Here is a 13,175-nt window from a genome sequence, read left to right as displayed (position 1 = left end):
AAAATAAATTTATTATACATAAATATATAAAATTATATAGAAATTTATCTTGGCTTATAAATGAATAAAAATTAATTTTTTTTTTGACTATTCAATGTAAAAGCAAAAAATAATGTAAATAATACAGTAAGTGGTCAGTTAATAAACACATAAAAAGGTTTTGTTTAAAATTATTAAAATCTTGTTTGTTGTCCAATCTGTTTATTAACCGACCACCCATTGTAGATAGATAGTCTTATGACTTATAGGAAATTGGGGAAGGATACATAACGAGGACATTGAAACATTTTTAAAACAAAATATTGAATATATTTGTAATACATAACACGTCGCGAAAAAAATCGTCGACTAGATATTTATTCCTTAAGGAACATTATTATTTAAAACTATTTCCTTAAATACTTTAATAATGGTTAAGAAATTCTCTTATATTTCTACAAAGAGATGCAAAATTCGGTCTCTTGTGACTTTGCAAATGCCAACATGGATATATAAGTTTAACATAAATATTCTGTGGACAAGTTGGCGGACAAGGAAGCCTACTACCTCTTTCAAGAGCTGCTAATAATTCAGCAGCTCCATCTTCTAAAACTGTCTTTATACCATTAATTTCATTTACACTTTTATCCAACCCAATAGCTGGTAACTTTGGATCTTCGCCTAAACCAAATATTTCATACATTGTTACTCCGAAGGACCAAACATCTGAACGTGCTGAAAATTTGCCATCTCTTAAACTTTCTGGTGCATACCTGTAATATAATAAAAACGATTTGTTTCACTTAAAAGAAAAATTAGTAATACAACAACAAAATTTAATAATAGACTAAAAATAATATAAAGACTATAAATATAAGCAGAAAAGATAATATATATTAACCATTTTATTGGAAGATCTCTAATAGTTTGAAGTATGTAGTAATCATTATTTCCGGTTACTTGTGCCAAACCGAAATCACTAATTTTTACTCTACTCTCATCTGCAACTAAGATATTTCTTGCGGCGAGATCTCTATGAACAATTTTTTTTTGCCCAAGATAATCCATACCAGTGGCAATATCTAAGGCAAAACCAAGTAATTTTCCATGAGTAAGTTTTTGTCCTTGTAAAGTCAAATAACTTTGAAGTGATCCATGTTTTACATATTCCATTATTAAATATAATTCAGGTTCTGTTATAACACCCAAAATTGCTACGACATTTGGATGTTTTAAAGTCTGCACAATAGAGATTAATATATGAGAAAAAAAAGAATAAATAAGTTGTGAGTAGAAGCAATACTATAAGAAAAAGAAAAAAAATAACGCGATACCATTTAATTTACCTTCATAATAGATATCTCCCTTTGAAAATCATGCACATTGGCTTCTAAAGTATGACTTTTTAACCTTTTTACAGCCACTATTTCTGGTTCTGTATCTTTTTTTCTATCCAGCATACCTTTATAAACTTCACCATAAAATCCTTGACCTACTCGGCCTTGTATGACAACAACAGTATTCTCATTCAATTCCAAAGCAGGTGGCATTCCAGAAAGATCAGTTACACTACTACAATTATTATTAACTATACTAACATCACCAATACTACTGTCATGAGTAATATCATGAAAAGCATGTGTTGTGTGATCTGAACAATTAATAACACCTGCCATCGTTTGATCATTACAGCTGTTTGTATCTCTAGCTTTATCATTTCCAAAGCTTAAATAATTTGTAAGTTTTTCAGCACTACTGGTGCAACTTTCATTAATGTTAATTAATTCTTTTATATCTACAAACAAAAAGAAACAACTAAGCGATTTAATTTACGTGTAATAATAAAAAATATTGTCTCTTGTGCTCACTGTCATCGTCATCCCAAGGTAAACTAGTTTTATCAGTAATAAGACTACTCGCATGTGATCCAGAATTTATTGATTTATCGTCTGGTGTATCAGAAGAATCTTCTTCATGTATATGATCTGAATCATGAAATAACTTAGGAAACGCAGTTGCATATGCGTGCTTTCTTCTTGAATTGTATACTTGATAGAGAATTTGATTGATATCACGCATTATTGCTTGAGGTTGTTTTCTTATGCCATTAGGTTCACCCCAACATTCTAACATCAATTTATAAACTTCTAGTGGACAGGTTACTGGCATAAGTAAACGTTTACCACTTTCATAATCCTGAAAATTTATTGTTGGATAATTAAGTATAAATATAGGATATATATTTACTCTTTAATTGTAATTAATAATGATTTCTTATAATAAACCTTTTTAACGGCATTCACGTTATGATTTTTGGAAGGATCTGCTCCTCTTGAAAAAATTTGCCAAATTGTAGTGCTTACAGCCCATATATCTGTCTGGAAACTACATTTTGCAATTTCTGGATTTGAATAAAGTTCGGGTGGTAACCAATGTATACTATTAACAATACAATAAAAATATAGTATATTAAAATATTAATCACACAACTACACATTGTAAATATAAATATGTATATATAAAAAACATACTCCTTATCTGTATAAGTAAAAAGACCAGGATCGGTTAATTTAACTATAAAACTATTAGCTGTGTGTGCATGAACAAGAAGTTTTTTACATCTAATGTTTCCATGAACAACACCATTCTCTTCCTGCAAGTGTATTTTAAAAATTTAATAAAGAACCAAAAAGAATGAACTAAGATTATATTTAAAATAAAAGATGAAATATAAGTACCAAATGCCATAATGCTGTTGCTAAGCATGCAGCTGCTTCCACCATATCAACTGTTTTTACAGATGGTGAAGAAATATTACTTAAGTATGCATCTAATGGTCCAGTTCCTACTAATTCTAATAACATTCCGATTGTAGGTGTTACAGTTAAACCATATAGTCTGCGAACCAAACAAAGAAAGAATTGTTTATTTTTATAATCATTGATTTCATCCAATATAAAAATAACTTGTAATAAAAATTTATATAGCTACCTTACTAAAGCACCTGATCTTAATTGACTCCATTTGCCAGCTAATTCTAAAAATTCTTTAGTGGAACGTGATTCCTCATCTTTGAGCATTTTAAGTGCAACTTCCAACTTTTTGCCTTTTGTAACATGCCACATTGCCAAATGTAATATCGTGGGTGATGGTTTATTTAAAAATGATATATTTAAAAAATCGTTGCTTTTTGGGTGTAAAGTTCTATAAATTTGCAGTTGATTACGAGGAACACAACGAGGTCCATGTTCTAAAAGAGATGCAATGATTTCTTCATCGGCAGCAACTTCGCCTCCCATTTTTTCTAGTGCGCAAATTAATAATGGTGATTTGTCTGCAAAAAAAGGAAACAAAAAATCTTTGATCCTGATGATAGTTAATATAAAAAAAAAAAAGAGAATATCATTTAACACACCATATTCAGAGGGTGGTAAACATTCTAAAAGATGTGGTAGACTTTCGGAATCTTGACATGAAGAGATAAAATGTCCTAAGGATTTAAATGTTTGTATACTGTTTGGTATTGCAAATGTATTAACTCTATCTTCTATCCTTTGTGACGTTATATTTCCATCTTTGCCACAGTAATCAAAATAATAAACATTATACTCCGTTTCACTTTCACGGATTATGTAAGATCCTGGACGATTGGCACGCTTTTCTTCAATTTTTCCATATGCAAATTCCTTTCTACCAGAATAATTTTACTACTTTTTCCTTTTCTTCTAAATTATAATTTATTTCAAGAAAATATATGATTTTGAAAGATAATTTTTGTAATAATGATCTTACCCAACTGGTCCATGACATTTCAGTTTATGCAGTCTTTCTAAACTTGGTGTAGTGACATCTCTACACAGATTAAAAGTCCATTTAATAGCTAAACGATAGTAACCATCCAAAGCAGAGACAAATGACATAAGAAGATTGCTTGCTCCAAATTTTAAATATGATGGTATTCCATTTTTTCTAGATACTTCTACAGTATTGTCTTGTCTGTAATAAAACAGTATATAACATTATATATAATCCAAAATAATGTATTTTTCTATAAATCAATAATCCAATAGAAAAATAGTAGGTACTATTGAATTAATAATGAATTATTTTTACCTTATAGAAATAAAACAAAGATCTTCTATTGCACAAAGTTGATTCCAAACACCAGATTCCGTTTCGCAATATTTTACTTCCTCAAAATTTACCCTAAGTACTACTTTAGCTGGAGGGCTTGGAACACCTTTATCCATTAAAGCTTTATATTCCTCATATGGATAATTTGGTGCCATACATTCAAATTGTTTCAGGTACTGTTCTTTTACATAAGATGCATCATGTCCAGAAATACGTCCAAGTGCATTATGTATAGGTTTCTTTATAAAAAAAGCATGACGTTTAATACATTCCTTTGGAATATATTTCTTGTACTCTGATTCTACTGTTTCTCTTGGTATACGTTTTTCAAGCATTACTCTACAATTAATTATAATCAATAATGTAATTTTTATTTATTTATCAAAATTAATATTTATATATACAGTAATCCTTCTATTGACACAAGTAATTGATTCCACAAAAACAACATATAAATAGATTAATCTCATCATTGTTTTTATCACATTACAAATGTTCACTACACAACTGCAGATAAGTTTACACAATTACAAAACAGATAACACTGGGCAATCCGCGAATTTGTTTTCACATAATATATCGTAGTGACATTTAGGCTTTGTTAGTTCAAGAACGTTAAAGTGATTCTGCACAAATAGAGACTGAATAAATGGAGGGATTACTGTATTTAGAATTCGAACAGCTATAATTTTGGAAGAAGGTCATATCGGGCATATGATTACATGAACTTGTTTTCTTATTTTAGAGTACTGAAATCATCCCTAAAGTTATGCCCACATATTTTAAAACATCCTGTATATATAAATGTAAATCTAAAATTTATAATTAGATATACCTATACATATCACTAACACCTAATCCAATCAATTCACGTTTGTGCCTTTCATAAACAATATCTGGTACTTTGTTTTCCATAACATCGCAACGAGCTTGTAGAAAATAATAATCATAAGCTCTTTCATCTATGCGCTTCAATGTCTGTAAACTGGCTGGTTTAAATCTTAAACGAAAATCAAACTTTTTCTTCTCTCTGTTTTCTAATTTGTGATTAGCTGGATACCAAAGTTTGTTAGAGTGATTCCTTAATGCAAAAAGATGCCTCGCTACAGGACCTATCCCAAATATTTTGCAAATCTAAAAGTTTATATGTTAGAAGTAGTGCATAGTCAATAATAATGTTAAAAATGTAATATAAATTATTTTTAAATGACACTATATATATATATATATACCTGTATGCAAAGATCTTCAATTGACCATCCTACGATATATGAAACATTCAGTTCTTTCTCATCTGTTACCACATTAATTATTGCAATTCTATCCATTATGTTATTTATATTTACAATTTTATTTTACAATTATATCATTTTCTAACTAATCATTTTTACATATATTTTTATTTATAATTGTTTCTTTAGATAAAATGAAACCTCAACAGTGATATAACTTAACAGATTAAAAATTTTTGTATAAGCTTCATGTAATTAAGTAAATCAAAGTAACCTTAAATATATACTTAACGAAGGTATTATTATTTTCAAAGAACATTATTATTCCTTGTAAAATGACTCAATTAAAAACTGTTCATAATAAACAATTTTGCACTTTGTTTACATTATGTACGTGACTGTACTTTTTGTTTGTTTTTTCTTCTTTTTTTCTTTTTTATATTGTTTTATATACACGAGCGTATTCAATATATATTATTTATATCCATATTAATGAATAATTAAAAAGAGAGTAAAAATGTTATTTATTGAAAATATTGAAAGAAGTTTTGATTGAAGTGGACAACGCCGTGATTGACGATAAGTTTACTTCTGTATTGTAATATATATTAACTTAGATATATATATATATATAAGAATAATTACAATATTTGTAATATTTATTATTAAGATGGTGCACATTGAAAATGATTGCAATTGTAATACCACTTATAACAATTTCACTAATTTTATTTAAATTCAATCACTCCAGAAAATGAAACTTTATATTATGTACTGCATACACAGATTCTCATAGATATAATTTCAAGTGGTTAAAGTTTCTCAGCATCGTCTAGCGGTGAACCTACTAACTAAGTAAATATTTAAAATACGCCGCCTTTTTTGAGATAAACCCACGTCATACAGGGAATGCATATTGTTGTTGTATACATTTAATTTATAATGCTGAGTGTTTTATAATATGTGGGACCTATTTCAGGAATGAACAAGACATAACAAAACAATGAAAAAATTAATATAAACATGTGTCCTATTAAACCTTGTTTTAAAATTATAGCTATTTTTATATTTCAATAATATATAGTAGTTTAACTTCATAGAAGATGCTTAAAATGATCATCAGTGATAAATAAGAACGGAAAATATTTGGATGATTAAATGTTTAATAATTTTTTTACAAATATATGTGCAATTTTCGACACACCATCTTGAAATATATTTGTACATCTAATAAATAAATTATAAATATAGATTGTAATTAACTTTTGTAACATTGTTAATTCATATTTTATATATAGTAATCCCTCTATTTACGTGGTTTCCATTTACACACATTCACTTTACATGCTTAAGTTACTGGAGCCTATATGTCACTGCGATATGTTATGTGAAAACACAGATTTCTCAAAATAATATATTTCGTAATCACATAGACTTTCTTCTTTATTCCAATAACAACAAAATAGTTATTTGGGAATGAGAAACAGACCCTTATTTTAAATGGTTTTGCATGGTTCCATTTACACAGTTTCCAATTACGTGCATAAATAGAGGTATTACTATATTAGTTTTACATGCAATACAAATTTACATAAACAAATATATTTCATTGTCTTTATTTTATAGTTCGGTATTAATTATATTTTTCTTTCTTTCTAACCAATTATATATTTGATTTTGTATGGGAAATTGTTGTTGCACTATAGTTATTAATCTAGATATCCATTTTGCATCGAAATTAACCTTGGTATTAATATGTCTGAAAAAATATCAATATTCGAATTATCTACAGATTACTATTACGTATTAAAATATAAATTTCTTTTATTTATTACTTACTTCTCATATCGTATTATAAGGACAGCAATAAAAGTTCCCCAACTTTCAATTTGATTAGGAAATTGAAATATTGTCTTTTGTATATTCCTCAATGCATCAGTGAAATTTTCAGTAATTAAATTATTTAATATAGATGCACAAGCTATATGTATGATCATTGTAGAAGATGAAATCTTATGTAAATATAATGCTTTTTGTACACATCTATGGAATGTCTCTGAATTTAGATCAAATAAAATTCTAGCAAGATTTATCCAGCAATTGGCATCATCTACAATTTTATTTATTTTTTTATTATTATCGTATATATATGTGTGTGTGTGTGATAATTATTATGAAATATATTTAAGGTCATATTTTAGTTAGTTATGATGTTATTTTATGTTGTTTTAGTATGTTTTTTAGAATCTTCATTACTTAAAATTCTAGAAATAAAATATAAAAACAATACTCACTTGGAAATCTATAAGTTATCTTTGATAAAATTTTAATGGCATCATGTACTTTATTCTGGACAAGGCTTGAATAAGCAGTTAAAGTAGTAATGTGATGCTCGGTCTCAACATTATTTTCATATGACTTTAATTCATTTAATACCAGATTGGTTAAATTCAGATCTCCATGTAATATACCCAATGCGGCAGCTGCTAGAAAACCATGTATCAAAGGCGGCTTAATCATTATACATTGAAAGAGTAAAGTTTTAACATCATCTACTCTTTGAAAGATATGAGTCATAGCTGCCATAGCACACAATACGTTAGCTTTTTGATTTTCTGTTACAGAATTTTGAAGAGCCATTTCATAAGTATTATATGAGTCTTCAAATTGTTTCGCTGTAATTTTACAAATAAATAAATCTGTAAATATATAGGATACATCACTTTACAAAGAGATCAAAATTAAAACTTACCTTTAAAGAAACATAAAGCTAAATGACATTGTGAATTAAAAGTAACATTTTGTACACTTTTACATAACTTTATAGCTTCTTCATATTGATTAAAATGTAATAAAATTCGTGCCAGATTTATACGAATGAAATCTTTGTCTTCTTTGTTACCTTTACATAATGCTTTAGTAAACTGCTCTTTTGCTGGTAAATATAATTTTTGTCTTTCTAACAATAATCCACAAGTGTTGAGTGCATGTGCATTATTTGAATTGTGTTCTGTAAATTATTATTAAATGTTATTTGCATAAAACAAAATAAATAATTTTATGATAGAGTTCTAATGACTACAAATATAATAACTACCAACCTATGTACCAAGTAAGCATATCTATTGCTGCTGGTATAGAATGCATATTTTCAATATTATAAGTATATAAAGGATCGTTTTTTGCATTACCGTTTAACAATAATGTTAATACCACATGAGAAAATCCTAAGCATGCTTCATTATTATATCCTAATGTTGTTGCATGTCTATACAAATTCAATGATTCTGTTAAATCAAATATTTCAGCAATTATGCCTTGTCCAGCCCAACTGTTCATATAATCATGATCTACTTGTTGGGCACGAGAAAATGCTTCATTTGCTTTGTACATGGCTCCTATAATGGACCAATAAATTATTATATATACATGTATGTATGTGTATATATATACATTTATTTATAATTACCAAGAAGTACATATAAAATTCCTAAATTAGTCCATACTATAGCATTATTTTCTCTACTGATTGACATGATGAAACAATGCTGTGCCAAAGCATAATTTTTTACTTCTGGTATCATACAGATTATCCCTAGAATATTCCAATGCGACCATGATGTTGGGCATAACTTTACAGCATATTTAGCAGCTGTAAGAGCTTCATTTGTAATTTTTTGGCGGTTATTTAAAGAATTTAAACGCAATTGTGAAAGGTAACAGCAAGCTAAATCATGCCATAATAATGCAGAATTTTTTGAAAGATCCAGCGCGCGATAATAAGATCTAAATATTTTAAATTAATATTATTCAAATTTAGGGATCTAATCAAATATTAATAAATTTCATACCTTTTTGATAGTAGAAATAAATCTTCTCTTCCAATAACAATATATTCTTCAGTACTTTCAAGATTCATCAAAAAAGGTCTAACTTTAAAGTGACAATATTTCTCAGACAATATTGCACTTTTATGACATACATCTCCCAATAACTTCCAAATACAAATTATTTTAGAGTTAATCAATACAGCATCTGCTAAACATTCTATTGACTGCTGAAGATTTTCACCAGCGCGTCCTAAGAATTGGTTAGATATATTTCTTGTTGCTAAACCTAAGCCTGCCTCGGCAAGACCTTTCAGGGCAGGTAAATAATGTGATTCATTGTTCAAAATATTTTTAAATTCTTCCTTAGCTTCTTCAAGTTCGCCTATTATCTACAGTAAGAAAATTTCTTATAAATAATTATATAATATAATATATATTTATATAATAATAATAATCTGTTTGGAGTAAGAAAAACACGTTATCATAATCATTAATATGTCAAACTTACTAATTTAATATTTGCAACTTGTATACTAGAATATAAAGATCCAGGGCATAAATGTAATGCTCGTTGATAAGATTTTATAGCTGATCTATAAGCACCTCTTGCCAAGTATGCATCTGCTAAAGATTCCCAACCATGACTAAATAAAGAATACATTGAAATTAAGTATTTAATGAAAATAAAAAAAGAAACATATTATTTAATTATTAAAACTCTCTATACTTGTCAGTGGGATCAGCTCTAATGACATGTTGCAATGCTTTAATAGCTTCGTTTGCATTTCCTCTATCTAAATAATACAAACCCAATTGTAACCATGCCCATTTAGGACCATTACTATAAGCAGTTAATTTTTGCAACAATTCTATATTAGCTTTCTATAAATAAGAAAAATTTTCATTAATAAGTTACTATTATTATAATCAATGTAGCTTCTTCCTTATTAAACATAAATATTGTACATACACTATCGTTAAGTAATCTCAACGTTGTACTTAAACCGATACCAGCTTTTTCTGAATAAGGATTAATCTGTAATGCTGCTTGGTAACACTTTTTTGACCGTTCTGTATCGTTATCATGTTCGAGATAATAATGTCCAAGATAAACAAAAGATTCCCAGTTATAACGATCTGCTTGTACGCTATTTAAAAAAGCTAAATGGCTGTGATTATAATCTGTCATTTCCCAATATATTTTACCAAGTAATGACCAACTTTCTGAAGTTGCTAAAGAAGATCCAAGAACATCTACAGCTTGTTCCAGGCAATTATGAATTTTATAATGTAATGCCTGTAAAACACCAGCTTCAACTCTTGTCTCGGGCATTGATTCCATATCACTTAATTCATTAAGAATTCCATCATTATTTAATAATACATTGACCCGTGCAAGAATTAATCTTACTTGTACTGAAGATTTTTTTTCTAAAATCTATTTAATTATATACATAATAAATAATGAAAAAGAAATCTTATAGATTTAATATATATGATTTATAAGCAAAAAGTAATAAAATAAATATGAATAATTTTATATCATAATATGTGTTACTAGAGAATGTTACTACTCATATAATTTGACATTAACAATAAGACTTACTTCTTCACATAATTTTTTAGCTAATTTCCATTTCTCTATATGGTTGCTTTTGCTAAGTGACTCAATAAATAATACATTAATTTCATTCCACAAATAAGATTTATAAGATGAAAGATGTAATGCTTCGGATGCGGCATTTTCGACATTTTCCCAACAATATAATTTCTTGTTTATTTTGGTCAACAGTATATATCCATAAAATGATTTTGGTTTAGTCAAAACTAATTGATTTAGAATTTCACGTGATCGGAATAAATCGGCACTTTCTTGTAGATGTATTGCCTCAGTTATAAAACTCAATTCGGATTCATGATTAAGTTTTCTAAATGATTTATAAAAAGGGACAATATCAATATCAACTTCTCTTTTATTGTATATTCTGTCGTCATTATAAACTTTGCATATCAATTCTGAAATAATGAAGTAAAAGATTATTGAATTTAGAATATATATTATTAAAATTTTGTAATTGATTACACATACCAAGAGGATAAATGTCTATCGGGAATTGCTTGTGCATTTTAACAGCTTCATCTATTAATCTACTTATTTTATTAGATTTATTTAAAAGTTTTAAATATTTTTTATAATAATTTTGTCTGTTTACGACATTAGAATCTTTTATGACAATTGATAGAACATTTTCTAATATGTAATTAAATTGAAACATATCAGATTGTTCTGTTAAAATATATGCCAAAGATTTACTGATTAAAATTTGTTTTCCTTCATTGACCTTTTCACGTACACAATTTAATTTTTCAATGGCTTTATTAAAGTTTAAATTGTTTTTCTTACATAAAAGAAGGTTAGATATTTTTTCCAAAATCATGAAAGCTTTGGACATATCACTGAAAATAAAATTTATTGTATTAATATAAAACTGAAATTAATATAATCACTATCATTATATAAGTTAATGAACTATCTATGCTTACTTATCAAGTTCTAGAAGTTTACAATAACTTTCTATCAATTGATTTAGCCCATCATATTTATTTTGTGATTCTTTTTCATAATAAGTTACTAATCCTTGCCAAGCTAAAATATTTTGTGGTTGTATCTCAATTGCTTTCTGGAAGATTGCTGGAGTGCGAAATTTAAATTCTTTTAATTCAAGCATAGCAGCACCTAATAAGATATGTGCCATATAATTTTTCTTATCTTTTTTTATTATTTGTTTGCATTTTATCATTGCTTCTAAATATTCATTTTGTTTAAGTAATTCTCGCACTTCTTTTAATACTGCTTTATTATCTCTCGACATTTTTATATCTATACCAAAAAATATATAAATAATAAAAATGACATATCACTAAGTACACAATTGATTTCACTTCAGTAACCGACTCCAAAATAATATCTTTAAAAAATAGTAAACTTACTGGTTAAAATTAGAACTAATCAGCATTAGGTTAGATTAAGGTTATATTAATTGGGGTCCGAAGCATTCTATGAATGGATACAGTCTTGAAGCAGAAATATTTTTATTCAAATATATTTTAAGAATGTTTTAAGTAAACGCGTAGGGAGTTTCGATTCTCTAGTAATTTGTGACAGTTATATATATCTACCTATCTAGAAAGAGAAGAGAGAGATATTTATATATAAAAATATATATATACACAGAAGGACATAACCTTAATTAAAATATTTCGAATTTAAAAAATGCCTCGTTTACCATTACATCCTTCCTCAGGTACAGGGATAGTGACTAAATATGGAAAATCTATTAGATTTGCCCGATATGGTTGTGCAAACAGACCGTTCTACCATATTGTCGTTATGGATGTAAGCTAGCAATCAATTAATAATTATATTTCAATAATTTTTTAAGTATAAGAAATATCCATATGAGTGTTTCTAAGATTTTCTAAAATAATATTATTTTATAACAATTAGACGTATATAAGTATTTTACATGTACTTCTCTTACTTTAAAATATAATAAAATATATTTTTTCAGACAAAATTAGCGGAACATAGGCCTCCTATTGAACAATTAGGTTCTTATGATCCAATACCAAACAAATACAATGAGAAATTAATTTCATTTAATTTTGAAAGAATACAATATTGGCTTGGGCAACGAGTAGCTATTTCTACACCAGTCGCTGAGTTGTTAGGCTTAGCAGGTTTCTTCCCTATTCATCCAAGAACTTACATGACAGCATGGAGAAATAGAAAAGCTAGAGAAAACTCTGAAGTAAATAAAGAAGCAGAGAAACAAACAGTTACTAATTAGATTCTTTATAATTTTTTGTATGTATTGATTTATGTAAATAATAAGTAAATAAATAAATAAAAATAAGCACACAAAAATGTTTAATATTTTAAAAAGTTAAATAAGGAAATCACATAAAAACGGTTTTATTTGGAATACTATATTATAAT

The 13,175-nt window shown here is 27.4% G+C and overlaps 3 protein-coding genes across 4 annotated transcripts; 1 reads left to right on the top strand and 2 right to left on the bottom strand.

The window, feature by feature from the left end:
- Nucleotides 1–297: 297 nt before the first annotated feature.
- On the bottom strand, nucleotides 298–6,401 carry LOC106785826 (tyrosine-protein kinase hopscotch). 2 transcript variants are annotated; one of them, XM_014746579.1, is made up of 13 exons: nucleotides 5,346–6,401; nucleotides 4,949–5,247; nucleotides 4,093–4,452; nucleotides 3,772–3,975; nucleotides 3,395–3,669; nucleotides 2,971–3,313; nucleotides 2,718–2,877; nucleotides 2,511–2,632; nucleotides 2,265–2,418; nucleotides 1,848–2,175; nucleotides 1,326–1,774; nucleotides 881–1,218; nucleotides 298–752 (listed from the first exon to the last, which is right to left on the bottom strand). In XM_014746579.1, exons 1-13 carry the CDS (start codon nucleotides 5,439–5,441, stop codon nucleotides 404–406), a joined length of 3,477 nt encoding a protein of 1,158 aa, XP_014602065.1. In that variant the 5' UTR covers nucleotides 5,442–6,401; the 3' UTR covers nucleotides 298–403. The 2 variants fall into 2 exon arrangements, with proteins under 2 accessions (XP_014602065.1, XP_014602066.1); XM_014746580.1 differs by lacking the exon at nucleotides 1,326–1,774 and having other exon boundaries at nucleotides 881–1,061.
- Nucleotides 6,402–6,495: 94 nt separating this feature from the next.
- On the bottom strand, nucleotides 6,496–12,287 carry LOC106785825 (tetratricopeptide repeat protein 37). Its single transcript, XM_014746578.1, has 14 exons — nucleotides 12,167–12,287; nucleotides 11,720–12,056; nucleotides 11,265–11,632; nucleotides 10,782–11,191; nucleotides 10,146–10,613; nucleotides 9,903–10,057; nucleotides 9,684–9,819; nucleotides 9,197–9,564; nucleotides 8,815–9,131; nucleotides 8,447–8,743; nucleotides 8,098–8,355; nucleotides 7,640–8,020; nucleotides 7,185–7,455; nucleotides 6,496–7,104 (listed from the first exon to the last, which is right to left on the bottom strand). The coding sequence occupies exons 2-14, from the start codon at nucleotides 12,046–12,048 to the stop codon at nucleotides 6,966–6,968; spliced, it is 3,897 nt and encodes a 1,298-aa protein (XP_014602064.1). The 5' UTR covers nucleotides 12,049–12,056; nucleotides 12,167–12,287; the 3' UTR covers nucleotides 6,496–6,965.
- On the top strand, nucleotides 12,199–13,098 carry LOC106785827 (probable 28S ribosomal protein S16, mitochondrial). Its single transcript, XM_014746581.1, has 2 exons — nucleotides 12,199–12,572; nucleotides 12,748–13,098. Exons 1-2 carry the CDS (start codon nucleotides 12,450–12,452, stop codon nucleotides 13,024–13,026), a joined length of 402 nt encoding a protein of 133 aa, XP_014602067.1. The 5' UTR covers nucleotides 12,199–12,449; the 3' UTR covers nucleotides 13,027–13,098.
- The last annotated feature ends 77 nt before the right edge of the window (nucleotides 13,099–13,175 follow it).

The sequence above is a fragment of the Polistes canadensis genome, unplaced genomic scaffold (assembly GCF_001313835.1).
Source record: "Polistes canadensis isolate GaletaPanama2010 unplaced genomic scaffold, ASM131383v1 scaffold_57, whole genome shotgun sequence".
NCBI lineage: Eukaryota > Metazoa > Arthropoda > Insecta > Hymenoptera > Vespidae > Polistes > Polistes canadensis.
The sequence above is the reverse complement of the archived record's forward strand: the minus strand, read 5'-3'. Positions and strand labels throughout refer to the sequence as shown.